Source organism: Littorina saxatilis, linkage group LG5 (genome assembly GCF_037325665.1).
Source record: "Littorina saxatilis isolate snail1 linkage group LG5, US_GU_Lsax_2.0, whole genome shotgun sequence".
NCBI lineage: Eukaryota > Metazoa > Mollusca > Gastropoda > Littorinimorpha > Littorinidae > Littorina > Littorina saxatilis.
In genome coordinates, this window is record NC_090249.1 from 41,159,126 (window position 1) to 41,181,710 (window position 22,585).

The 22,585-nt window shown below is 39.6% G+C and overlaps 2 protein-coding genes and 1 long non-coding RNA gene across 5 annotated transcripts in view; 1 reads left to right on the top strand and 2 right to left on the bottom strand.

Annotated features, from left to right (window-relative positions):
- LOC138967139 (solute carrier family 49 member 4 homolog) overlaps positions 1 to 22,585 on the bottom strand; it is a 49,716-nt gene that overhangs the window by 8,920 nt on the left and 18,211 nt on the right. The gene's annotated exons all lie outside the window — the stretch shown is intronic.
- On the bottom strand, positions 1,472 to 22,346 carry LOC138967141 (ATP-dependent DNA helicase pif1-like). 2 transcript variants are annotated; one of them, XR_011455854.1, is made up of 4 exons: positions 11,384 to 11,799; positions 9,461 to 9,566; positions 7,308 to 8,083; positions 1,472 to 6,812 (listed from the first exon to the last, which is right to left on the bottom strand). XR_011455854.1 is itself a non-coding variant. In XM_070339640.1 (4 exons), the coding sequence occupies exons 1-4, from the start codon at positions 21,719 to 21,721 to the stop codon at positions 7,882 to 7,884; spliced, it is 690 nt and encodes a 229-aa protein (XP_070195741.1). In that variant the 5' UTR covers positions 21,722 to 22,346; the 3' UTR covers positions 6,823 to 7,881. The 2 variants fall into 2 exon arrangements, 1 of the variants encoding a protein (XP_070195741.1); XM_070339640.1 differs by lacking the exon at positions 1,472 to 6,812 and adding an exon at positions 21,661 to 22,346 and having other exon boundaries at positions 6,823 to 8,083; positions 11,384 to 11,704.
- Positions 12,978 to 20,078, top strand: LOC138967143 (uncharacterized). The gene is made up of 6 exons (XR_011455855.1): positions 12,978 to 13,445; positions 13,935 to 14,030; positions 14,504 to 14,598; positions 15,238 to 15,300; positions 15,633 to 15,726; positions 19,806 to 20,078. It is a non-coding gene; the product is annotated as an uncharacterized lncRNA (long non-coding RNA).

A 22,585-nucleotide genomic window follows, 5' to 3' on the forward strand; every position in this document is an offset into this window, starting at 1 on the left:
CCTTTCACACAATGTAACTTCACCACTTACTACTTGCATATTTCCTAACATTCTAGAACCCATGGAGCAATTTTTTGATTAATGCTTTTGTGAACAAGAAACAATTAACAAGTGGTTCTATCCCATCCCCCCCCCCCCCCCCCCCCCCATACCGACCATAAAATAATGCAGCATAGTCCCTACACTGTAGAGACCTCATGTTATTTCAACATAACAATAACAATAAAAACACTTTATTGTCCATTAAAATGTTACATAAAAATGGAAAATGTTCTTACTGTTAACAAATAAACAAGATTAATAAATGGTCTTTATCAATATCATCATTAACAGCTATTGTTTTTGCAGCGTAACAATAGCTAGGTTCCAATATTTAGACAAGTCAAAGATGAGTCACATTATACTTGTTCGAGTCTAAATATATATTAGACCTTATTGTTATGTTGGAAACACAATAGCGTTTATATTGCTATTCTGCCATTGTATTCTGTGTTGAAAACATGTTTTTGTCAGCAACAACTACCAGAATGGACCATGTTGCCTTTTGTGGACAACAACATGTGCATGTATCCACGGAAATCACTGAAACATTGAAACACTCATGGACATGTATCATGGAGAAGACAAGAGAATTTATTTATTTATTTATTTTATTTATTTGTTGCTTAACGTCCAGCCGACTACGCAGAGCCATATCAGGACGAGGAAGGGGGGGATGAAGGGGGCCACTTGTCAAGCGATTCCTGTTTACAAATGCACTAACCCATTACTTGTGTCCCAGCAGGCTTTAGTAAAACTAAATTAATACCTACTGGAAGATTACCAGTTTCCAGTATGTTAAAATAGGCTTAACCTATCTACTGCTGGACTTACATCAGAACACTAACAGATTAAACTATACATGAATCGCGAGACAAGCGGCAAGAGAAGAGATTTTTGGAAAAAATACAGGTGAATGAGCAAGAAGGCAGAAAAAAGAAAAGAATTCATGAAGAAAAAGAGAGCATGACAGGAAAGAGGAACCAAAAATCTACCTAACAGCAAACTAGAAAGCTCCTGCGGTTCCAAAAACAGGAGGGGCCTTTAATTTCATAACCGCAGTGCCCCACTGCGGGAAAGACAAGAGAAGCTCTGAATGTTTGGCATTATAAGTCAATATGCCTGGTTTCATGCTTGCTTACTTATTATCTATAAATTGTTCAAAAGTCTGACTTTTGCAAGGTTTGTTCTTGTTAAAGAACTAGATTTTTTTCCATCTGCTCTTTTTTTTATTTCCTTTATATACACATAAACATAGTATAGCAGACATCATACACCGAGTTTATCAACAAAGCGCATACACACGTACATACCTAGACAAGACACAGACATAGACAGTAGGGTGGGTTGTTGAAAAGACAGGGGATATGGAAGGGGGGGGGGGGGTAACTGAGGTTGTTGGGGGGGGGGGGGGTAACTGAGGTTGGGGGGGGGGGAGGGGGGGTAGGTGGGGACGGTGGTCACAATTTAGCCTCCAAGTATACATGGGGTTTAATTATCGGCATAAAAGTACTGTATAACCTGTTGTGAGTAAATGGGTCAGGGGGTATCACATTCAAAAATGTTCATACGAAATCAATCAATACAATTATCCTATAGCATCAATGAAAAAAGTGTCTATATAAACACCACTCTTTTTCAAATTTACCATAATAATTATTTACACTAGCATTATAGTTTATACTTTTCGATCAAAAACCTTTGTTTAACAATTTTCACAAAAACATTTAATGTTGGGACTGATTTATTTAATTTGGCTCCAAATATACTTTGTTTGGCAAGGAGAATAAACAAATCAAAAACAGCATCCGTATGAAAGTTGTCTAAATACCCTAAAATGACAAGCTCTTTTGACAAATTCAAATCCGGGAACGTAGAAGAAGAAGACAAATTCAAATTACTGCAATGTGTGAAATTTTGACATAACAATTCTGTGAAATCAGACCAAAAAAGCTTAACTCTTGTGCACTCCCAAAACAAATGTTCTAAGGTTTCCTCTTCCTGTGTACAAAAGCTACATAGTGATGTGTCAGAAATTTTCATCAAAAATAACAGGCGTTGAGTGGGAAAAATTCTATGTAGTATTCTATATTGGAACCACCTTAGGTATGTGTCTTGTGTAGTTCGCCTTATTGTCAGAAATACCTTTCCAACATTTACATCAAAATTTAATAAATCAGCCCATTTTTCCATGCACTGTAAATTGCCATCATTTTTCACAAGATGGGTATATATATGTTTTACTCCACCTTTAGCTATTTGTTTCCATACAACATCATCACCAATATGAAAAACATTGTTTAAAACTGCATCTAACTTTAGTCTTTTATGAAAATTCTTAACTGAGCGCATAACGCCCTCGAAAAAAACAAAATTCAGTTGTAAATTTGGATGTTTCAATTTAAAATCGTTATATGACAAAAAAAACATCGGCTCTCATCAAGTGACCGACAAGTAATAATGCCGTTTTCCATCCAATTCCTGTTAAAAATAACCTTTTTATCTATGCAAATATGTACATTATAATACAGACGCTCTGAAGCAAAATCACTCAAGGAGATGGGGACACATTTGCATGCAAAATGTTTATAATGTTTGAAAACATCTCTCCAGAAAGAATTTTGAACTCTTTGCATCAATATGTTTCCAAACTCACCTCCTCTCTTGTGAATGTTATGTACAAGTGGACACAGAGCTTTTAGAAGTTTAGTTACTTTTCCTTCACTACAAAGGACTCGCTGTAACCATGATATCTTCAGAGCTGACAAAAAGCATTTCAAATCCACCATTTTAAGCCCCCCCCCCCCCCTCTTCAAACGACTGATATGCTGTTGTTCTCTTTATTCTATCTTTCTTACCATTCCATAGAAATGAAAAAAATAACCTATTCAAATCAAACAAAAACTTATCATCAGGGTCTGGTAAACTCATAAACAGATGAGTTAACTTAGACAGCGCCAAACTCTTAATAATAAGAACTAGATTTTACACAGAATGTATTTCACCTACAGTAAGAAACAAAATGTGCAAATTGCATCGTCTGTCGACCAGCCACAGAAGCAAACCTGGCCATGTATACGTGTACCTAATACACATCCAACAACCCAGAAACATGCGTCTTTGTTTTTTAGAATGTGAAAAGGATATTGAGCAATTTCCTGCGGAATATGGCCCATTATGATTGCAGTAGGGCTGTTTGAGCCAACCCTATCACAACCCCCGAATCCCCCACGTGCCTACCAGAATAGCAATATATAAACATACCTATTATTAAGTACAAAACTTTAAAATATTACATAATAATTGAAAAATTCTGAATTCAATATGGTACACATGTAACAGAGCATAAATCACTAAGAACATCTAGCATGAATACAAATTAAAAATAAAAATGATTATACAGTTAACTGCAAAATCATAAGAACATTATAATTAGAAGTAGTGTTGACGGAGCAAATGAAGGGGGATAGGAAATTGTAGATAATATACCCGTGGAAACATCTAAATAGCAATTCACATGGTAGTAAGTACAGCAGATTATAACAAACAATCCTCGATTTCAAATTGTTCAACTAGCACAGGAAAGAAGCTGCACACAGCCAAAATTCATAATCAGCAGTTCAGGGATGTCGTTAGGCATCGGACATCGGACAGACCGATTCAGAGGCTCAAATGTCTGATTCACAGCCGCATGGCGGTCACATGTCCTATCTTTTTGAACTGAGCGCTGACATCCCTGTCCGATAAGAACTCAATTCCTTCGGACAGCGCGATACTCGTTAATGTTCCTTTCAAGATACACATTTTCAAAAAGCGACCAAGCACTCTCGCGTATAGGTGCACTAAAGTTGTGCAATGCGGATGTTGCGTTTGGGTGACACCTTTCTGCAGCACATTAAAGTTAGGAGTATGGAAGACAACTCCAACTGACTTAGTCTTGCGTCTGCTTTTGCTTCAGTTCGAGACATTTTGACGAAGCGCACTTAAGTTATGCCACCGAAAAATAGAAATAAAACCTGCCAAAGTTCAACAAAAGCTGAACACGTTTCGCTATTCAACGGCATCCTGTGCTACATTAGGGTCAAAAACAGGGGGTAACACGGCGAGCGTCATTCTTGAAAATGAAACAATTCTGATGTCCTATTGAAATTTCTGAAAGCGGTCAAATGTCCTATTGATGCTGAAGAGCTAGGAAATTTGTCCTATAGGGATGAATATGTAGCAACATCCCTGGCAGTCTACCACGACCAATGAAAATTGACGCTCTCATTAACTTGATTAAGACTAAGTACAATTTTTCACGCAACTCAAAAGTTATGAAATATTCTCTTAATTTCTCTCAAACGTTGTTGCTGTTCATTATTAAGATTATTTAGCTTTTTTCACCTGCACAAAAAGGTGTTTACTTCACTGTAAGCAAGTTAATTTTCTTGAGACAAAAGTTAGTCGCCAAGTGAAATTTTGTAACGCTCCTTTCTTAAGTTCTGACAACATTTTGTGCCCGACTCCAAATGGGTTTTCAGTTTGTAGTTTATCAACCTTGAGTATGCATCACTTTTGTCACCCCTCTGTTAATAGCATGCAATACCAAATATAATGTAAAATGATGACATTTCATAATAAGTGACACTACAAAGGGGAACATCAAATATGTACTGTACAAACAATTTCAAATACTCTGAGCAAGCTTTTTTGTGATGCAGAGTATTGAACACTCACATCTAAAACCATCAGAGATATTTTCAATATCTATATTTTCAATTTTCATTCAAAATATTTTTGCAGCACAGTTCGATCATCATGCAATGCAAATATTTTATGCATTTTATGCATGTAGTTATGACTTCATCACCTTCAAAGTGTCTTTGCACTTCAGTTATAGTATCACTCATTTGCACTATAGACTTTAACAGAAAGACAAAGTTAAATAGAACCGTTTCAAGTCCAGATATCTATCTAAGCTCTTGAATTGGGGCTACACCTGAAAGAAACGGAGCAAGCTTGACATACTACAGGATGCCTGCAGTATCACAGTTTTTGCAGTACCATTTTGCCCCTTGTTCGCAGTAATGTGACCAGTCTGTGCTTTTCCCCATACCAGCACATTTTCTGTGAAACCATGCACGACAAGAATCACAAGTGATCCAGTGCTGTCGTTTCTTGTACTGGCCCTTGCACAGATGACACTTTGAGGGACTTGATGAAGGCATAACTGTTTGAATCCCTGAACCTATGTCGATTGCACTCTCACTCTCAGTTCCGGATGTACTTGGCATGGAAGGACCAGCACATGCCATACCTTCAGCTACAGGTTGAGTGCAAAAGTCCTTCAGCTGTTGCATGAGATCGTCTTTCTTCATTCACATTGATGATCTAACTTTGTAGAAATCACAAATTGTGACCAATTGATTCTTGGTAAAGTGGTCGCAGCTGCCCCCTGACTGCAACACTGCCTGCAGTCGATGCAGAAAGACAATCTTCCCATGGGAAGCATCCTCATCAAAGTAATAATATGATAGTTGCTCTTCTTGCTTTGTTTTCATTTTCTTTATTTTTATTTGAATTCTGTGTGCAGCTTCTTTTTGCACCTGCAGCTGATGTAAGAAATCTTTTCGAAATTGGTTATTCAAAATGTTTAAAGAAATGTGTACAATGTCCCTGAACAGCCCTGTGAGACATTCAACTCTGTCAACCACCCTCTTCAAGACACCTTCTATGGAGTTTTCATTATCTCCAAGTCTTGAAGATGGTGGGGCAGAAAAAATGTGTGTCCACAGACTGAACAGGTGTACATCATCAATCACTTTGTCAACTACAAAATGATAGAGGAGCTTCCCATGGTCATGAAGATTGTCTTCCGTTTGTAAGGACAAAATGGTTAAAACAAGACACTCAAAAAACACATACACAGTGTCGGTGACATGCGTCAGGCTCTGCCTCACATTCTGCTTGCGTGCAGTTTCGGACAAACTATCTGAATCTGACGTCAGAGCTGATGCCTCGGATTCAGTAAGACTTGCTTGTCCAAGGAGATCAAGTGCGTTGTCAGCGTCACAAAGTGCCTGCTCAGCTGCTTCACCTTTCTTAAATATATTATTCATGAGAGCTTTCCGCTTCCTTTCGCGCAGTTTCGCAATACAATATCCGGCTACGTGGCGCACCTTGGCCCTGCAGTCTGGTGCATCGGAGAGGTCTGGTTGTAGTCTGATGTTCGACTTCTCTGCAGTGCCAGGAACGTTTGGTTGTCTTCTTCTGGCTTCTTGGTGGACGACGAGTTGTCGGACTTTCAACACCAGTGCGTGAGCAACCAAGAAGTTCGCATCGGTAACAGCAGCTTCACAACCAAACAAGAAACGGCAGAGGACAAAGTATTGCCTGGAAGAAAGAAAAGCATGACACTCTGAATAAAATATGGTTATCAGTCTGCTGTCAACTTTCTCTGCGGATGAGAGGGCCAGAATCTTTCGCAGCATGAAGCCATAGACTTTCCTGAGGAACTCATCAACCAGTACAGGTGTCATAAGCAGCTGTTTAGCAGCTTGGGAAACTGATTTTTGTTGTGGCGTCACCTGTTTATTTGTGAGATCCACAAGAACTGCCTTGAACTCTAGTGGAGTGCAGTCCAGATCAACATCTGGGTCGTCGTCTAGGGGTTCCTGATCCATCCCTTCCAGTGGAACGTCTTCTTCACGTGGCTCATTGGCTGTGTCCTCAGCATATGTAGTTTGGAACCTGAAAGACACGAGAAAAATATATACTCGACCTGATCAAGCCTTTTTGAATGTTTGTTTGTTTGTTTGTTTGTTTATTTGTTGCTTAACGTCCAGCCGACTACGCAGAGCCATATCAGGACGAGGAAGGGGGGGATGAAGGGGGCCACTTGTCAAGCGATTCCTGTTTACAAATGCACTAACCCATTACTTGTGTCCCAGCAGGCTTTAGTAAAACTAAATTAATACCTACTGGAAGATTACCAGTTTCCAGTATGTTAAAATAGGCTTAACCTATCTACTGCTGGACTTACATCAGAACACTAACAGATTAAACTATACATGAATCGCGAGACAAGCGGCAAGAGAAGAGATTTTTGGAAAAAATACAGGTGAATGAGCAAGAAGGCAGAAAAAAGAAAAGAATTCATGAAGAAAAAGAGAGAATGACAGGAAAGAGGAACCAAAAATCTACCTAACAGCAAACTAGAAAGCTCCTGCGGTTCCAAAAACAGGAGGGGCCTTTAATTTCATAACCGCAGTGCCCCACTGCGGGACCTTTTTGAATACCCCGATTTAATATAAGTACACACCTGTCATTAACAGCAAAAATTAATATGGTTTTATGTGATCATTATCATTGTTTTATGATTGCTTTATGAATACAAATTTGGTTGCAAGAAAAAATGTTTGCTGTCTTTTGCTGGAGAGCATACTGGGTGGTGCCATAAGTAATGCATATTGGAAGACGTAAATTTAGAGTGGTCCATTTTGATCGTCCAAAAGAAACAGTAAGAAAAAGTTTATTTGCCTCAAACCTTTGGACTTCTGGTATTTTGTTGATTGTCCTTTGCTCATTATAACTGAATCTTATTTGCAAGAAAGCAACACATACATATTATTCAACTGAGAGATAACTCCTGGGACAAAAAGGTCACATCCTATGTGACATTTTGTGACACTCTGTTGTTTAGTTCCAACGAAGCTAAGTTTCACGCTACACTTTTAATTTCAGAGTGTAGTTTATCAACCTGGAGTATGCATCACTAATTTATCAACCCTTTGTACAAGAGTAGCATGATGATTGATGATAAAAATGTTTATGAGTGGCAACAGAGACAAGATAATGAACTTACCTTTTGTGCCTGCAACAGGTCAAATTTTCGTTGACTTCAGCGGAACCAACTTTGTAGTAGTCATGCACGGTAGAAGGTTGAGGAAGAACTTTTCTTGTGTCAAAGTTCACCACTCGCAAGCCTTCAATGCTTCTTGCTCCACCCAAGGCAACTCCAATTTGGCCAGGTTGGAAGACTTCTTCACAGTCAATCTCCACCCTTGAATGAAGAAACCAACCTTCTAGTTCTATTTATCACACAATCAAACATTTTTATTTACGATTTAAATGCGGTATGTTTGAATTGTTTGCTCCAATCACAAAAGTAGATCCCACAAAGTCTAGCTCCTAAACATGTATGTTGGGTAATAACATTTTTGTTGCTGGGTAAGTTGCCGAAAATGATTCCCCCCTCTGCTTCTTTCTCTTTGTAAACTTAAATTGTAGGGCTAGTTATTTTTCAGTAACTTACCCAACAACCAAAATCACAACGGGTCGGAATCCTTGATAGCTCATGGGTAGAGAATGTACACATTGTGGATCTACTTTTTGCGACTCAAAAGTTCAGAACACTCTAATGTACAAAATATACATTTCTGGAGCAAACAATACAACCATACAGCAACTACAGGCTTGAACATATGAATCTCAATATGAATTCCATGAGTTTGGTTGTTTTCTGAATTCAGATCTGCCGTGCACAATCATTTATAGCTAGCACGATTCCAAGGCAAGTAACTCTCATGTTTTGTCAAGCAACACGAGTAGTTCCCCTTTCAGATTTTAGCTGCATCGACAAGAGACTGCAATCCGACGGTAAGTTTTCAACAATATTTCATTTTATAAACAGATCACACCCAATCAAATGCAAACATCTAATCAATGTAAAGAACATGCAGCAGTTTCACACCCTATTTTGCCCCAGAAAACTGAACTTCATACAGTTTTTAACATTTGAACATGGGTGTAAAACTTCGTCTGCTAGTCACATTCAAGGAAAGAACATTTCCTGAGCGATACCAAAACATGAACAGAACACACACTATCTGACTTTACCGCCACAGCAGAATAACAACATAACTGTGTAATTGATTTTAGTCAAGAACAGGAAATATCAAAAATAATGGTCTCAGTTCGCGGTCATGAAAAACATCGCATTTTTCATGATCCGCTAACTTCGACGATTATTTTTAATAATCACTGAGACTTGGCATGTAACCTCTACATAACTAGCCATACAAGTTTACAGAGAGAAAGAAGCAGAGGGCAAAAAAAAGAGAATAATACATGGTTTGCTGTGTCGTACCAGATTTGTTTAGTTAAAAAAAAATATATATTGACCTGCAAGCGAAAGCACACAATTTTTGTAGGCCATGCAGTTAAAAAAAAAAGCAATTGCAGAAAATAACCTATTAGTCATATGTGTATGTTGAGATCATGGGAGTTTGTGAAACATAGGTGCTCAGTTTTAACTGGTTGACCACATATTGGTATTGTTTGGCTCTCTGGAACCGGGCATCACTAAAGCGGGATGCAAGTCTCAAACACATGCAAATCCTGGTAGAGTTATTTCCAAACATTGTCTATTGCAAGCTACCTTTCAAGTGTCAGTCCTTGAGCTTTGTGGATGGTCAGTGCGAAGCTAGGAACTACTTGAAACTGATGCCTCACAGCGATGTCCTTCTTCTGTCGAGGATCATGGACTACAAACAAAATGAAAGTACAATCTTATCAATACATCTATACATATCAGGGATGGCCAAATCTCGAAATTTTAACTCACCAAACGGGTGAGTAACTTACAAGAAAGTTACTTACTTATGCCTTTGACCTCGTCCTGGGCATAGGTTGCCAACAAGAGTTTGCACACACACCGGCTGTGAATATGGTCGGCAGCCTCAAAAAAATTTGTTATCTTCCAGCCTCCGACCCCCTTCCTGGACACCTTGCACATGCATTGCTGAAATCCAAAGTGATTATCCACAAGACCATCCCTGACTCAGCGAACTCGCTAAGTCTTCGCACAAACGAATGACCGTACACCATGATATTTCCACACTTGCAGGATGACCCAGATTTCGCTGATCTAGCCATTGTTTTCGGAACGAAGACCTGGAGTTATGCTCAGCGCTAACTACACTGATCAACCACAGTTTTTCCCAAACAAATTGTGTCAGTGTGCACCCCTGCACCTTACGAGGTATAACTTGACCACATAAAAACATCAAATTCAGTACTTATTCTTTCGAACCAAGTCGAATCTCCCCTTCGATGAAAAAACTTGTCAGTGTTGTAGCGTCCCTTTTGAGAAGTGGCCTTGACCCTTGATAGCGAATCTATCATGACAAGAAAGGTGGACTAGGCCAGTGGACTCAAAATAAAGTGGGATCGGTCTTGGGACCTGTCACTAAACTCCTCAACTTAAATTTCATTTGTATTTTTGAACAAAATATGACATTATTTTTACTCAGATCTTGACAGTCACTGTTCACCTCGACTGCTAGCGCGGTCTTGGAAGAACACTGACTGTCTCGATCTGTGTAAAATGTCATATTTTGGTAAAATATTCAAATAACGTGTAGTAAAGTCTAAAAAAGGATGAAGTCTTACATCAGGAAGCCTTTAAAGTTTGTATGTGTGCTGTACGTTGTACAGTAAGCTATAAGGCTGATTGTATGTGTGCTGTACGTAGTACAGTAAGCTATAAGGCTGATTGTATGTGTGCTGTACGTAGTACAGTAAGCTATAAGGCTGATTTTGCAGATTCTTTTTTCATAACCTCTCAAAATTCACATCTATTTTAAGACTCCTTCCTGTTCCAATACCTGTTTTTCTGAAAATGTTGAACATTTTAGAAGTCAGGTTCCATTTTGAAGATAAATCAGAGTACATTGTGTAATAATTAACAATATCAAATATTCCATCCACATAAACAATGTGAGATGAATGGTGGTTTCTTGCCCGACCAGCGTTTTAGCCTGTTTGAGGGAAGCATATTGTTGTTTGTTTCATCTTTATGAACTGAGGATGGTTGCTTTTTTAAATTTTACCCAGGTTGTTTTACAGTAGATTTTAGACCCCTCAATCTAAAACTTATTCCTCCATTTTAAGACCATGATTTCTCTTTAACCCTTACACTGGTGCAATTCTGTAACACATGTTACATAGCCACTGGTGAATTAACAGAGAGAAAAAGAACAAAAAACGGTCATATAGGTTTTCGCATCCATGGAAGGTAATCGGAACCGACCAAACAGACTGAGCCAGTAGCGCGACATATGTCGTGACAACCAGGTGACAGTATAGGTAAAGTAGCGCGACATATGTCGCGACAACCAGCCTAAGGGTTAATAATCTCTGTATATTTACCCTTCCTCTTTTCTTAAGACCTATAAATTGTGTCGGATTTTGAATTGTCTCAAAAAATTGGGGTGGCGGGTGCCCACTGTAAATGAAAATGATGACAAAATAAAATGTAAACTCAGTAAAAATTCAGGTAAACAAAAAAACACAGGCATACCTGAGAAAGCAATACGGCTCAACTCCACTGTCATGTTGGTCTTCTCGAAGTGGACAACCACTTTGTCATGGTGGAGGTCCACAACATGGCCAAGACTGCCGTTGACTAACTGGTCGCTTATGTTGCGGATCAGCATAACTGGACAATCTGTCTCTCTCACACTGTGTCGGCCATCCGCGATTCCTGACCAGCGGTGTAGAGTCATGGCTCCCACTGGTAGGCTCTGGCAAGCGATGCCAGTTGTTGCTGTCACTGCAACTTTTCGCCCGGATAACCGAAGACTGTGGCATAATTCTGCAACGAGTGTTGTTTTCCCAGTGCCTGTCAAACACACAAATAATTAAAGAGAATCGCAAGTACATTTTATAAGATCATGATTTTGGGGGTCAATTTCATAAAACCACTTGTAAATACTGTACTAATAATCAAAAACATTTTCAAAATTGATGTACCTGTTAAACCTGTGATAAATATGTATATAATAAATATGTTTAAAATCAAAGAATTTACTCTTTTCTGAATGTGTGAGTTCTGTCGCGTGTTTCTTTCAGGTGAGATATTCTTTCGGCTAGCCACTCGCGAAGCTAGGAGGCGAGATTGTCTATGAAACGGTTTTGTGGCTAGCTACACAAGAATTAAACACCATTGGTTGATTCCGAAAAGGTCGTCTGCACTGGTCGGTAAAAAACCATGGACAGCCAATTGGATGGGCAGCTGAGTGACCGCCATATTTTCTCGCCAAGCGAGCAAGCCTAAAGCTACCTAGCGTTTGAGGCGAGAATTCTAGCGTCACTCGCGGTGAGATGTGCCCAAGAAACGGTACTTCCTCGCCCCACTCGCCTTTAAGAAACAGACTGGTGAGGTCTGTCTAAACTTGAAGATAATTCATGACTCTTTGAATGTTTTAGAGAATAAATCATTTGTACTTGAACTCAACCACAGAAATAAAAAAAATTCTCTGGGCAAATTAATTTTGCAATTTACAATTTCAATACAATGCACACATAATTTAGTTGACATAAAAAGCTACAACTTTCACCTTCCAGCACAGCTAGTTTATAAAAACAAGCAAACAACAATAAAACGCATTAAAACACATTTTTCCATGCAACAGTCTACAATATAATCTTTAAATCTAATAACAAACAAACAAACAAACAAACAAACAAAAACAAGTGACTGATGTCACCCAAAAACTAGCTGACTTGTCTTGATTCTTGAACTAACCACCACTACAACCCTCCAGTCAGAATCGTATGCTTGTCCATGAAAGTAGGTCAACTAAGCAGGGGGCTGCTACTCGATTCCTTCACCAATTCTTTTCTTAGCCATCTTGAATCTTGATTCTCGCTAACAAAGAGACGGAGAGGCGGGGCTAACAGTGGGAGGAGCCATAATCATAACGACCGCGTTTTACAAAGTGAAACGATCACTGCAGACAAACATTACGTTTTGGAAACCTATTGTGGTTCTTGAGTTTACCTGGGGGCATAATAAACCAGGAATGAACTACATTTTAAGTTACAGCTTGCTGTTTCTTCAACAACATCAACAACAGCCAACATTTCTTTTGGTCTTCATCAGTTCATGTTAAGGCTGTTCTTAACCAGACGAACCTTTGGTTCGCGAACTAGGTTCGTGGGGTTCGGCGAACCTCAAGACTGGTTCGGCGAACTTGTCTTGGTTCTTAACCAGACGAACCTGAGTTTTCGAACTAGGTTTGGGAGGTTCGGCGAACTAGGTTCGGGGTTTGCAAGTCATGTCTTGGGAACCTTGAAGATCGGGCCGAACCTTTGACTCTTCTGCCAAGGAGGAAGACAAATTATTGAAAAACTGAATCTCAATGGCGGACGAAATCACCCAAGTCAAAATTACATTTTCTGAGATTTTATAAAAACAACGCTTGAACGAAAAGGTAGAATGGTGACTTCCGTTCGATTTCAAGTTAAGCTTTTCACTTTTCCGAGCAAGACAACCGCTGAGAGTGAAAAAACGCCGCTGTTCGACTTCGAAATTTCCAGTCGTAGACGACCTTCGCTTCTGCAGCATTGTGTTAGTGCAGGTGAGGCAGTGTTACTCATTTCGCTGAGCTCGTTTTCGTATTGTTGTGCATTAGGATCATCTAGTATGATATGAATAAAAGCAGGAATGACTTCGGCATGTAAACGCATTGATTTTGTCGAAATCAGCACAGCAGTAAGCTAGATTCTTTCTGCTCAATTTGTTTAATTTTTTTCTTCAAAAGTTTATGACTTTGATTTTGATTGTTTGTTTATATCTCATCGGCACAACATCCATCAGGCAAAATATCAATATGTTGAATGATAACGTTGAGATAAGGAAGTTCACACATTTATCTGCTTGCAACAACAATCGCAAGGACAGATCTATCTGCTTCGTTGACTGCTAGATTTTCATTGAATTTCCCAAGTAATGATGATCTCGTTTTCAATTAGATCTGGACAGTGTTTGTGTTCTTAGATTCATGATTGACCATGCAGGCTGATTGAGATCATAACATTGTGTTTGTTTGTGCTGGTGCAATGTGCAGATCAATGGCCCGGACCGCAGGATGACCCAGTGATCAATACAACTTGCGTTCACCACTCAACATTGTCTTCCACCTAACTCAAGGGCAAAAATAAAGGTACATGGTGGTGAAATCATTGTGCAATTTATGTCTGTGAAGATCAAGATAGTTGTTAGCACTAACTGATCATGCTTATTATTATCAAGTTACATACACACTCCGCCCCAGCTCCACCCTAAACCCATAACAACACTCTCCAGTCCAACTACCCCCACCCTTCCGTGCAACATATGTTGCCGTCTGTACCTTGTTTGTGGTTATGGGGAGTGCTCAAATAGTTCCATAACTGTTAATATAAATTAAAAGTACTGAGAGTTTCATTTTCCATTGCTCTTCCCCTTCCTCACGTCACATTACACACTCCCTTTGCCCCATCCCCCACCCCCTCTCTCTTTCTATGCTCTCTTTTTTCTTTTACTTCTTCTTCTCTTTCTCTCTCTCTCTACCTGTATAAATCAGCTCTCTGGTTGTTGCTTCTGTAAGTGTAATGTAAAGTTCTACATCTCTGCATTTGTATTGTCATTTTTCAGAATGCCCTTGTAATAACTTCAGCGTCTGCCCATGGAGTCTATATAGGTCAAAGTCTCAAATGTGATGTGATCAAGAGGATGCCGCAATGATCCAGGTAATATTGCAAATACTCAAACTGATCTAAAAGCAGAAGCATAACGTGATCCACAAACATTTCTGCTTAAACATTACAGGGTTACAGTACACCCAGAAAAACAGCTGGATGTTAGTGCATAATTATCTGCAAGTGCAAGCAACATCGACCCTCTCCCCCTGCTCTTTTTCCATCAGCAAGAGCAACATTTATTTTCATGTACAACTTTTCTAGTGCCTCTTATGTTGTATAACTGTTGATATTTAAATGAAGCAAGTGTTTGTTTTCAATGGCACTGCATTTCCCATGTACACACACACACACACACACACACACACACACACACACACACACACACACACACACACACATTCGCATTGTCTCTGCCTGCCTGTCTGTCTGTCTGTCTGTCTGTCTCTCTCTCTGTCTCTCTCTCTCTCTCTCTCTCTCTCTATTTCTCTGTTTTTACATAAGTAATTTTGATCACTTGCACTTCACTGGGATTTAGTTACTGAATCAGTCATTCAGTGAGAGTGTTATGTAGAGTAAGAGTATTGAGTCTGCTGCTGCTGCTGCTGTTGTTCTTACTCATTACTGTTTTTCCTCTCTGCATAATTCTTGTTCTCCCTTAAATTGCTGGTGTTATTTTCATCATTACAGTATCTGTCCATTGAGTCTGCGTCTGAGCTGTGATGGGACCAAAAAGATTCCAGAATGAAAGAGGTAACTTTTACTGATCTTTATTTAGTTTATGGAGAAGTTGGTTCACATAATGCATTACAGAGTTGCTGCCTTTTTAGATATATTAAACATTGTACCAGTCATTACATGATCAAACTGTGTTAGCCACCCCACCTTCCCCGGTTCCCAGCTATCCTTCTATCCCCGCCTCTAAACCCCCACCCCAATCCTTCCATCTCCCCCAAATCAAATTTACTGACACAACACTGATTTTCATTTTACCTTATTTAAGTGTTCTTTGAATAAAATTATATAGCCTGTTGCTGCTGCAAATGACTGTTCTTCCTCAGTGTATATTTTTTTCGTTTCCTCAGAATGCAGTTCTCCCATGCACCACAGCGTCTATCAATGGAGTCTACAATATTGTCTGGGATGTGATTTGAGCAAGAGCATGTCAGAATGATCAAGGTAACTTTTTAAACACACAGCACTGATCAAACTGTAGAATTCAAGTACACAATTTCAGATGTTTTCAAATGAATAACATACTGCAACAGTCAGGGTCTTTCTCCACATAAAGAGTGTGAGGTTTTCTTGGTAAAATTGCGATTTTTGTCGCTATGCGCAGAGTGCGACCTTTTTATTTGATTTTTGTACTATAAAGGCAGATATATATTCAAATAAAAGAAAGTCTTGCATGGGGAGGAAGGAATATGCATGAGGCTTTTGACAAGACAAACTGTCCTTATTAGAGCCTAAACATACGTTCCTTACCGTTAGAACCAAAATGTCAGACATCATAGATGCTCCAATTAAACAAAAGAAGGGCATCCTTTTACTTAAACATAATTATACACTGTACCGCACATTAATAACCTGGTTGTGTTCTGTGGCAGTGCATAGTGGGAACCTTTTTGCTTAATGAATTTCACATGTGTCTGTAACTTGAATCTCCACCAAAAGAAGCTGGACGTAAAAAGGGGTGTCTAAAAAAAAAGCGCCCTATTTCCTTTTTGATCTCTTTTTTTTTCGCAGTCAAAAATGTGATTAAAAAGAAAATAGGGAGGTTTTTTTACCATCCTGTATAGTCTTGTTGTTCCCATGTAAAAACCTAGTCAAACATGTGGTGTCTGATATGCTGGGTAATATGGTGAGGAACATGCCTTTAAAGGCCCAGTGATAATTGTGAAAGCCGTTCTGCTCAGCTGGAATTTGATGAATTTTGTTGTTGTTGTGTTTAATGAAATGAATTCGCAAAAAGGAAAACAATTTTTTTTACTGTTCACACAAAGCACTTGTAGATAGTTGGTATGTGCCGCATGTCAGGGGTGGTCTTATTCAATCAATCAATATGAGGCTTATATTGCGCGTATTCCGTGGGTACAGTTCTAAGCGCAGGGATTTTTATTTAATTTTTTTTAATTTTTATGCAATTTATATCGCGCACATATTCAAGGCGCAGGGATTTATTTATGCCGTGTGAGATGGAATTTTTTTACACAATACATCACGCATTCACATCGGCCAGCAGATCGCAGCCATTTCGGCGCATATCCTACTTTTCACGGCCTATTATTCCAAGTCACACGGGTATTTTGGTGGACATTTTTATCTATGCCTATACAATTTTGCCAGGAAAGACCCTTTTGTCAATCGTGGGATCTTTAACGTGCACACCCCAATGTAGTGTACACGGAAGGGACCTCGGTTTTTCGTCTCATCCGAAAGACTAGCACTTGAACCCACCACCTAGGTTAGGAAAGGGGGGAGAAAATTGCTAACGCCCTGACCCAGGGTCGAACTCGCAACCTCTCGCTTCCGAGCGCAAGTGCGTTACCACTCGGCCACCCGGTCCTAATACATACAGGTAAACTGACAGGTACTTTTCCACAGTGGAACCCCCCTTTCAGACCCATTCATTTCAGACTTCCTCCTTTTTAAGATCTTGCTTCTTTAGATGTTCTGTGACGGGTGAAGTGGCGCGCAGTCGTAAGACGTCAGCCTCCTAATCGGGAGGTCGTGAGTTCGAATCCCGGTCGCTGCCGCCTGGTGGGTTAAGAGTGGAGATTTTTCCGATCTCCCAGGTCAACTTATGTGCAGACCTGCTTAGTGACTTAATCCCCTTCGTGTGTACACGCAAGCACAAGACCAAGTGTGCACGGAAAAGATCCTGTAAACCATGTCGGAGTTCGGTGGGTTATGGAAACACGAAAATACCCAGCATGCCTACTCAACGAAAGCGGAGTGAAGCTGACTATGCTCTCAGAGTATAGTGTGGGGAACCCAAATGGGCAAACGAGCTCACACGTCACCAGAATTTCTGGAACGCTGAAGAAGAAGAAGATGTTCTGTTCATAACCTGTAAATTACCCCCATTTTTAGACCCCTTCCATTTTAAGACTTGATTTTCTCACATTTTTTAAGGTCTTAAAAGGGGTTTCCCCTGTACTCCTAAAAAACCCTGACCCACAAAGTAATTTAATTATAACTGCTGTAATCGTTCCTTCCGTGTGCTATTATCTGTGGGTTTTGTTTTTTTTTCTCCTGTGTTGTCTCATCCTCTGTGCGCCCTGAAAGAGACCTCCGTGTCGAAATTGCCGTACCTTGTCTTATCCAGCTGTGATCCCGCCTTCGTATTAATGTGAGGGCAGTACCTTTTTTAAACTTTCAATATTGACCGTACGTTTTGCATAACATCAGAAAATTATTTCCTCACTATACACAATAACCCCTCATTTAAAGGCTGACAAAGTCCTATTTAATTAGTTTACTTACTTCCAGGGCTTTTCCCATCGTTGCGGGGATGTATAAATTAAGCTTCCTGCAAAGTTTTAGGTTTGAAGTCCTTACCAATTACAAGAAATAATCAATTCTTAATAAAGTTTATTGCTATCTTTAGAAACAGTTCTCCAGGGCTTGGGCTATTTTTAGACCGTCAACACAGACAGTACAGCTTCGTCAATCCCCGCGTGAAGGAAATCGCTCACCTTCCACGTGCAAAACGTAGTGATATTGACACGCCAGATTAGCGCGGTAGCGGATTGTGCTAAGCAGGAAAGCGCGCTTTTCTGTATTCTTGTTAACTTCGCAATTTCCGGAAAACATCCACTTTCACTTTGAGACTGTTCTGTTTACATTCGACACTATCAACACCACTTTGCAATACTGAAATAATTTTTTCTGTTTTTGAAAGCTACAGCCAATCGTTATTATATCCCCTTAGGTACAGTTTTATAACATTATTGGCACATGTAAACAATAGGAATTAATTAATGAACGCTACGAAAAGGGCAGCCTTTAACCTATGAACTTGCAACTGTGTTGACCTGTGTAATGTAACATAGACCACCACCATCTCTCTCTCTGTCTCTGTCTCTGTCTCTCTCTCTCTTACACCCCTTACCTGTTCGCAAACCTTTACCCAAATGTATGCTAAATGTATATACAATACAAGACAAGACAAGACATGGCAAGACAAGACAAGTTAGGAAAAGGTTGCCAGTAGGCCAATAGAGGGATGACAAGACAAGGCATGACAAGACAAGACAGGACAGGACAGGGACCAAAACAAAAAGAAAGAAAACAAGTCGCGTAAGGCGAAAATACAATATTTAGTCAAGTAGCTGTCGAACTCACAGAATGAAACTGAACGCAATGCCATTTTTCAGCAAGACCGTATACTCGTAGCATCGTCAGTCCACCGCTCATGGCAAAGGCAGTGAAATTGACAAGAAGAGCGGGGTAGTAGTTGCGCTAAGAAGGATAGCACGCTTTTCTGTACCTCTCTTTGTTTTAACTTTCTCAGCGTGTTTTAATCCAAACATATCATATCTATATGTGTTTGGAATCAGGAACCGACAAGGAATAAGATGAAAGTGTTTTTAAATTGATTTCGACAATTTAATTTTGATAATAATTTTTATATATTTAATTTTCAGAGCTTGTTTTTAATCCGAATATAACATATTTATATGTTTTTGGAATCAGCAAATGATGGAGAATAAGATAAACGTAAATTTGGATCGTTTTATAAATTTTTATTTTTTTTTACAATTTTCAGTTTTTTAATGACCAAAGTCATTAATTAATTTTTAAGCCACCAAGCTGATATGCAATACCGAAGTCCGGGCTTCGTCGAAGATTACTTGACCAAAATTTCAACCAATTTGGTTGAAAAATGAGGGCGTGACAGTGCCGCCTCAACTTTCACAAAAAGCCGGATATGACGTCACCAAAGACATTTATCAAAAAAATGAAAAAAACGTTCGGGGATTTCATACCCAGGAACTCTCATGTCAAATTTCATAAAGATCGGTCCAGTAGTTTAGTCTGAATCGCTCTACACACACACACACACACACAGACACACACACGCACATACACCACGACCCTCGTTTCGATTCCCCCTCGATGTTAAAATATTTAGTCAAAACTTGACTAAATATAAAAAGAAAGATAACTAATTCGGTCAACAGATGTCAAAGAAATAAGCATTTGTTTGGGTTGAATGTTTGGGTGTCACCCTGTATATATTTGTATTTTTGCAGGACAGGGTCGAGTTGTGATGATGTCAGGGCGACTGAAGACACACCAACAAGTATTCTTCGGAAGTGTTTGGAACACAAATGAACATTATTTCATAATAAAAAGGCGGCTGACATTGATGTTCATATCGGTTCATGTTCATATTCTCAGCACAGACGTGTGCTTAGAAATCGGATGTTTAAGAACAAGAGACAACCCTGAATAAAGCCTTATGAAATATGGTTGGAGCTGGATCAAAAGTGTGTGTGTGTGTGTGTGTGATTGAAGGGCAACATTTATAAATGATGAGACAGAAAGCTAAAGCACATCCTTTTATCGTACGTTCCATATCGTCCTCCTACTTTAAATGCTTGCTAATACAGACGTTCTCCAAGAAAATGTCTATCCAGTAATGTTTTGTTTATCGCAATGAAAGCTTTTTTTTGAGAAGAATGAAGAGGAATCAAATTTTTAAAAAACAAAAAAACAAGACAATTGAATTGCTCAAAACGTAAAGAAACAGGATGATTTTGGTTCAGTAGTACTATTTGTAGACCCTTAAAGCAATACATCCACAAGGGATTCCAGTGTATCAGTGCAAATAGAAAATTTCTGATATAACTTGAAAATTAAAACAGACTGAATTGTGATAAAAAGAACCAAAATACCGAGTAGTTTTTTTTTTAGGTCTCCCTCTTCACTCCATCCCCAAACTCATATTCTGTACCGAAAAGAGCTCAAACACACACGTGGACAGACAGACACGCACACACACTTTGGTAAACATCATGTATGCTTCTCGACTCTGCTGATCCACAAAATTTAGAAATATCGCTATCATCATTTATTTTTGGTCACCGTCTTTCCCTTTTCACAGGCAAGTTTTTGTGTGTAGCATTTCCCATAGAACCCTGATGGCTCCACGGTAGACACAATGATCAGTCCATACCAGTCATGTTATTTTCTCGAATCAATTTTTAACCTTTAACCCAGGAGGGTAAATGACATGGAAGGCTTCGGGTAATCTTGAACTTTAATGTGTTAAATTCATAGCTCATAATTCAGAGGCATTCAAGCCTCCAAATTTGGAGAACCTGCACTTGTAATCATAACAAGTCTTTTAGATCCCTTTAAAGTCACGGAATGAACTCCGATGAACTGTACGAATCATAGCGTACTCTGGTACGAATGCATTTTGTTTACATGCGTCAAAGAAGGAATTATCCGTGTCAGCGAACAGGGGAGGCAACTTTGTCGTGTAATTGAAGTCCCTTGGTTGACAACCTACGCCATTTTCGCCGATCAAACAACCAAATTAATTAATTATGCTTAGGTTTGGAGCTTAATCCGTCAATTAATTTCATGATAAATGTTCTTGCAATCTTGGGCTTGATTACAGGTACTTGGATCTAAAATAAGTAAAGTATGCCACTCGATTCTGAGCTATGAATTTAACACACTAAAGTTCAAGATTACCAGGCTTCGTGCACCATGATCAAGTCAGAAGGAGAGACCCAAATCGACAACCAGCACGGAGTTACCACTCAATCGGTGATTTCGTCTTGGAGGCAGCCATTTTTGGAAGGGGAATAACTTACTTGCTTTTATTGTCGACTCGGAGTGAGCTCCCCTCGTTTGTCGGCGATCCAGGTTTCGTGTCTTAACTGGACGAACTAGTCCTTGAGTTTGCCGAACAAGTTCACCCAGTTAAGACACAAACCATGGTTCGCGAACCTTAGTTCGGCGAACCAATGGTTCGTCTGGTTAAGAACAGCCTTTACGAAAACTGGTAAACCGTCAAAGTTCTCTTTTTATCTAAACTTCAAGTAAGTTTAAAGCCTATTCATCAACAAAAGTAAAGTTAAGAAGTGTACATACCTGCTTGTCCAAGAATAATGACGTTGTGTCCAAGCTCGACTAATTCACGTGCTTCTTCCATTTAGAGTGGACAAGTCGAAAGGGCGGTCGAAGAACGCCCAATGCCGGAGCAGACGGTTTTCTGAGCATGCGCTGTAAAACTTTTACTGCGGAACGCTCCGGATGTAACCTTTTGTGGCCTTTGAACCTGGTTAACTGCCGGTAGGATTCGATCTTCGCAATGTTAAGCTCAAAGAGAATGTTTTGTGTATCATTTCACGTGTTTGGGGGCTGCTGTGTAACTCGTCAGTTGTAGTGGACTAATTGCAGGCCGCTAGAATGTTGTACACCCTTGAGAGCGTACGAAAAGCGGAAAACATCGGCGCGAGTTGCACTTTCGATTTGTCGAGGCTCCAGGTTCCTCTCATGGAGTGGTGTGGACACCGAGCCCGTTCTTGACAAACTTCTCGAAGTTGGTGAATGGTTATTTCGAGTTTGTTGCATGAAGTGAAAGCTTAATCATTTTTGTTTGTGTGTGAGTTTCGTGCGTTCGGGAAGGGGGTGCAGAAAGTGATGTAGAAAGCTTGAAACGGAGCGAGTCGGCAGTGCGGAGCACTCTGCGTTATATTCCTTGTAGTATATAGTACTAGTAGTATGTCGTAGTAGTGGACTGTAAATAATGATCGACCGGCGATTTGATACAAGCTCCTGTGTAGAGGACGGAAAGAATGTCATTTTGAACATTGTTATGACATTCTTTCCGTCAAAAAAGTCAATTTAACGGTGTTAAATGAAGCGAGCATCCACACAATTAGGTTGCCATCCAGAGTTTAGGTTGCCATCCACGTGTGGATGGTTGCCTTATGGTGATTTAGGCAACCAAACCTGTGGAAACATGGGTGCACACACACACACACACACACACACACACACACACACACGTACA

Excerpts from the sequence above, each read along its gene's own strand:
- LOC138967141 (XM_070339640.1), bottom strand. The coding sequence starts at position 21,721 with ATGGAAGAAGCACGTGAATTAGTCGAGCTTGGACACAACGTCATTATT. Across the intron at positions 9,567-11,383 it reads GAGCCGTATTGCTTTCTCAG|TCCATGATCCTCGACAGAAG; the intron begins GTATGCCTGTGT and ends TTTTGTTTGTAG. Across the intron at positions 8,084-9,460 it reads CAAGGACTGACACTTGAAAG|GGTGGAGATTGACTGTGAAG; the intron begins GTAGCTTGCAAT and ends TCTTCATTCAAG.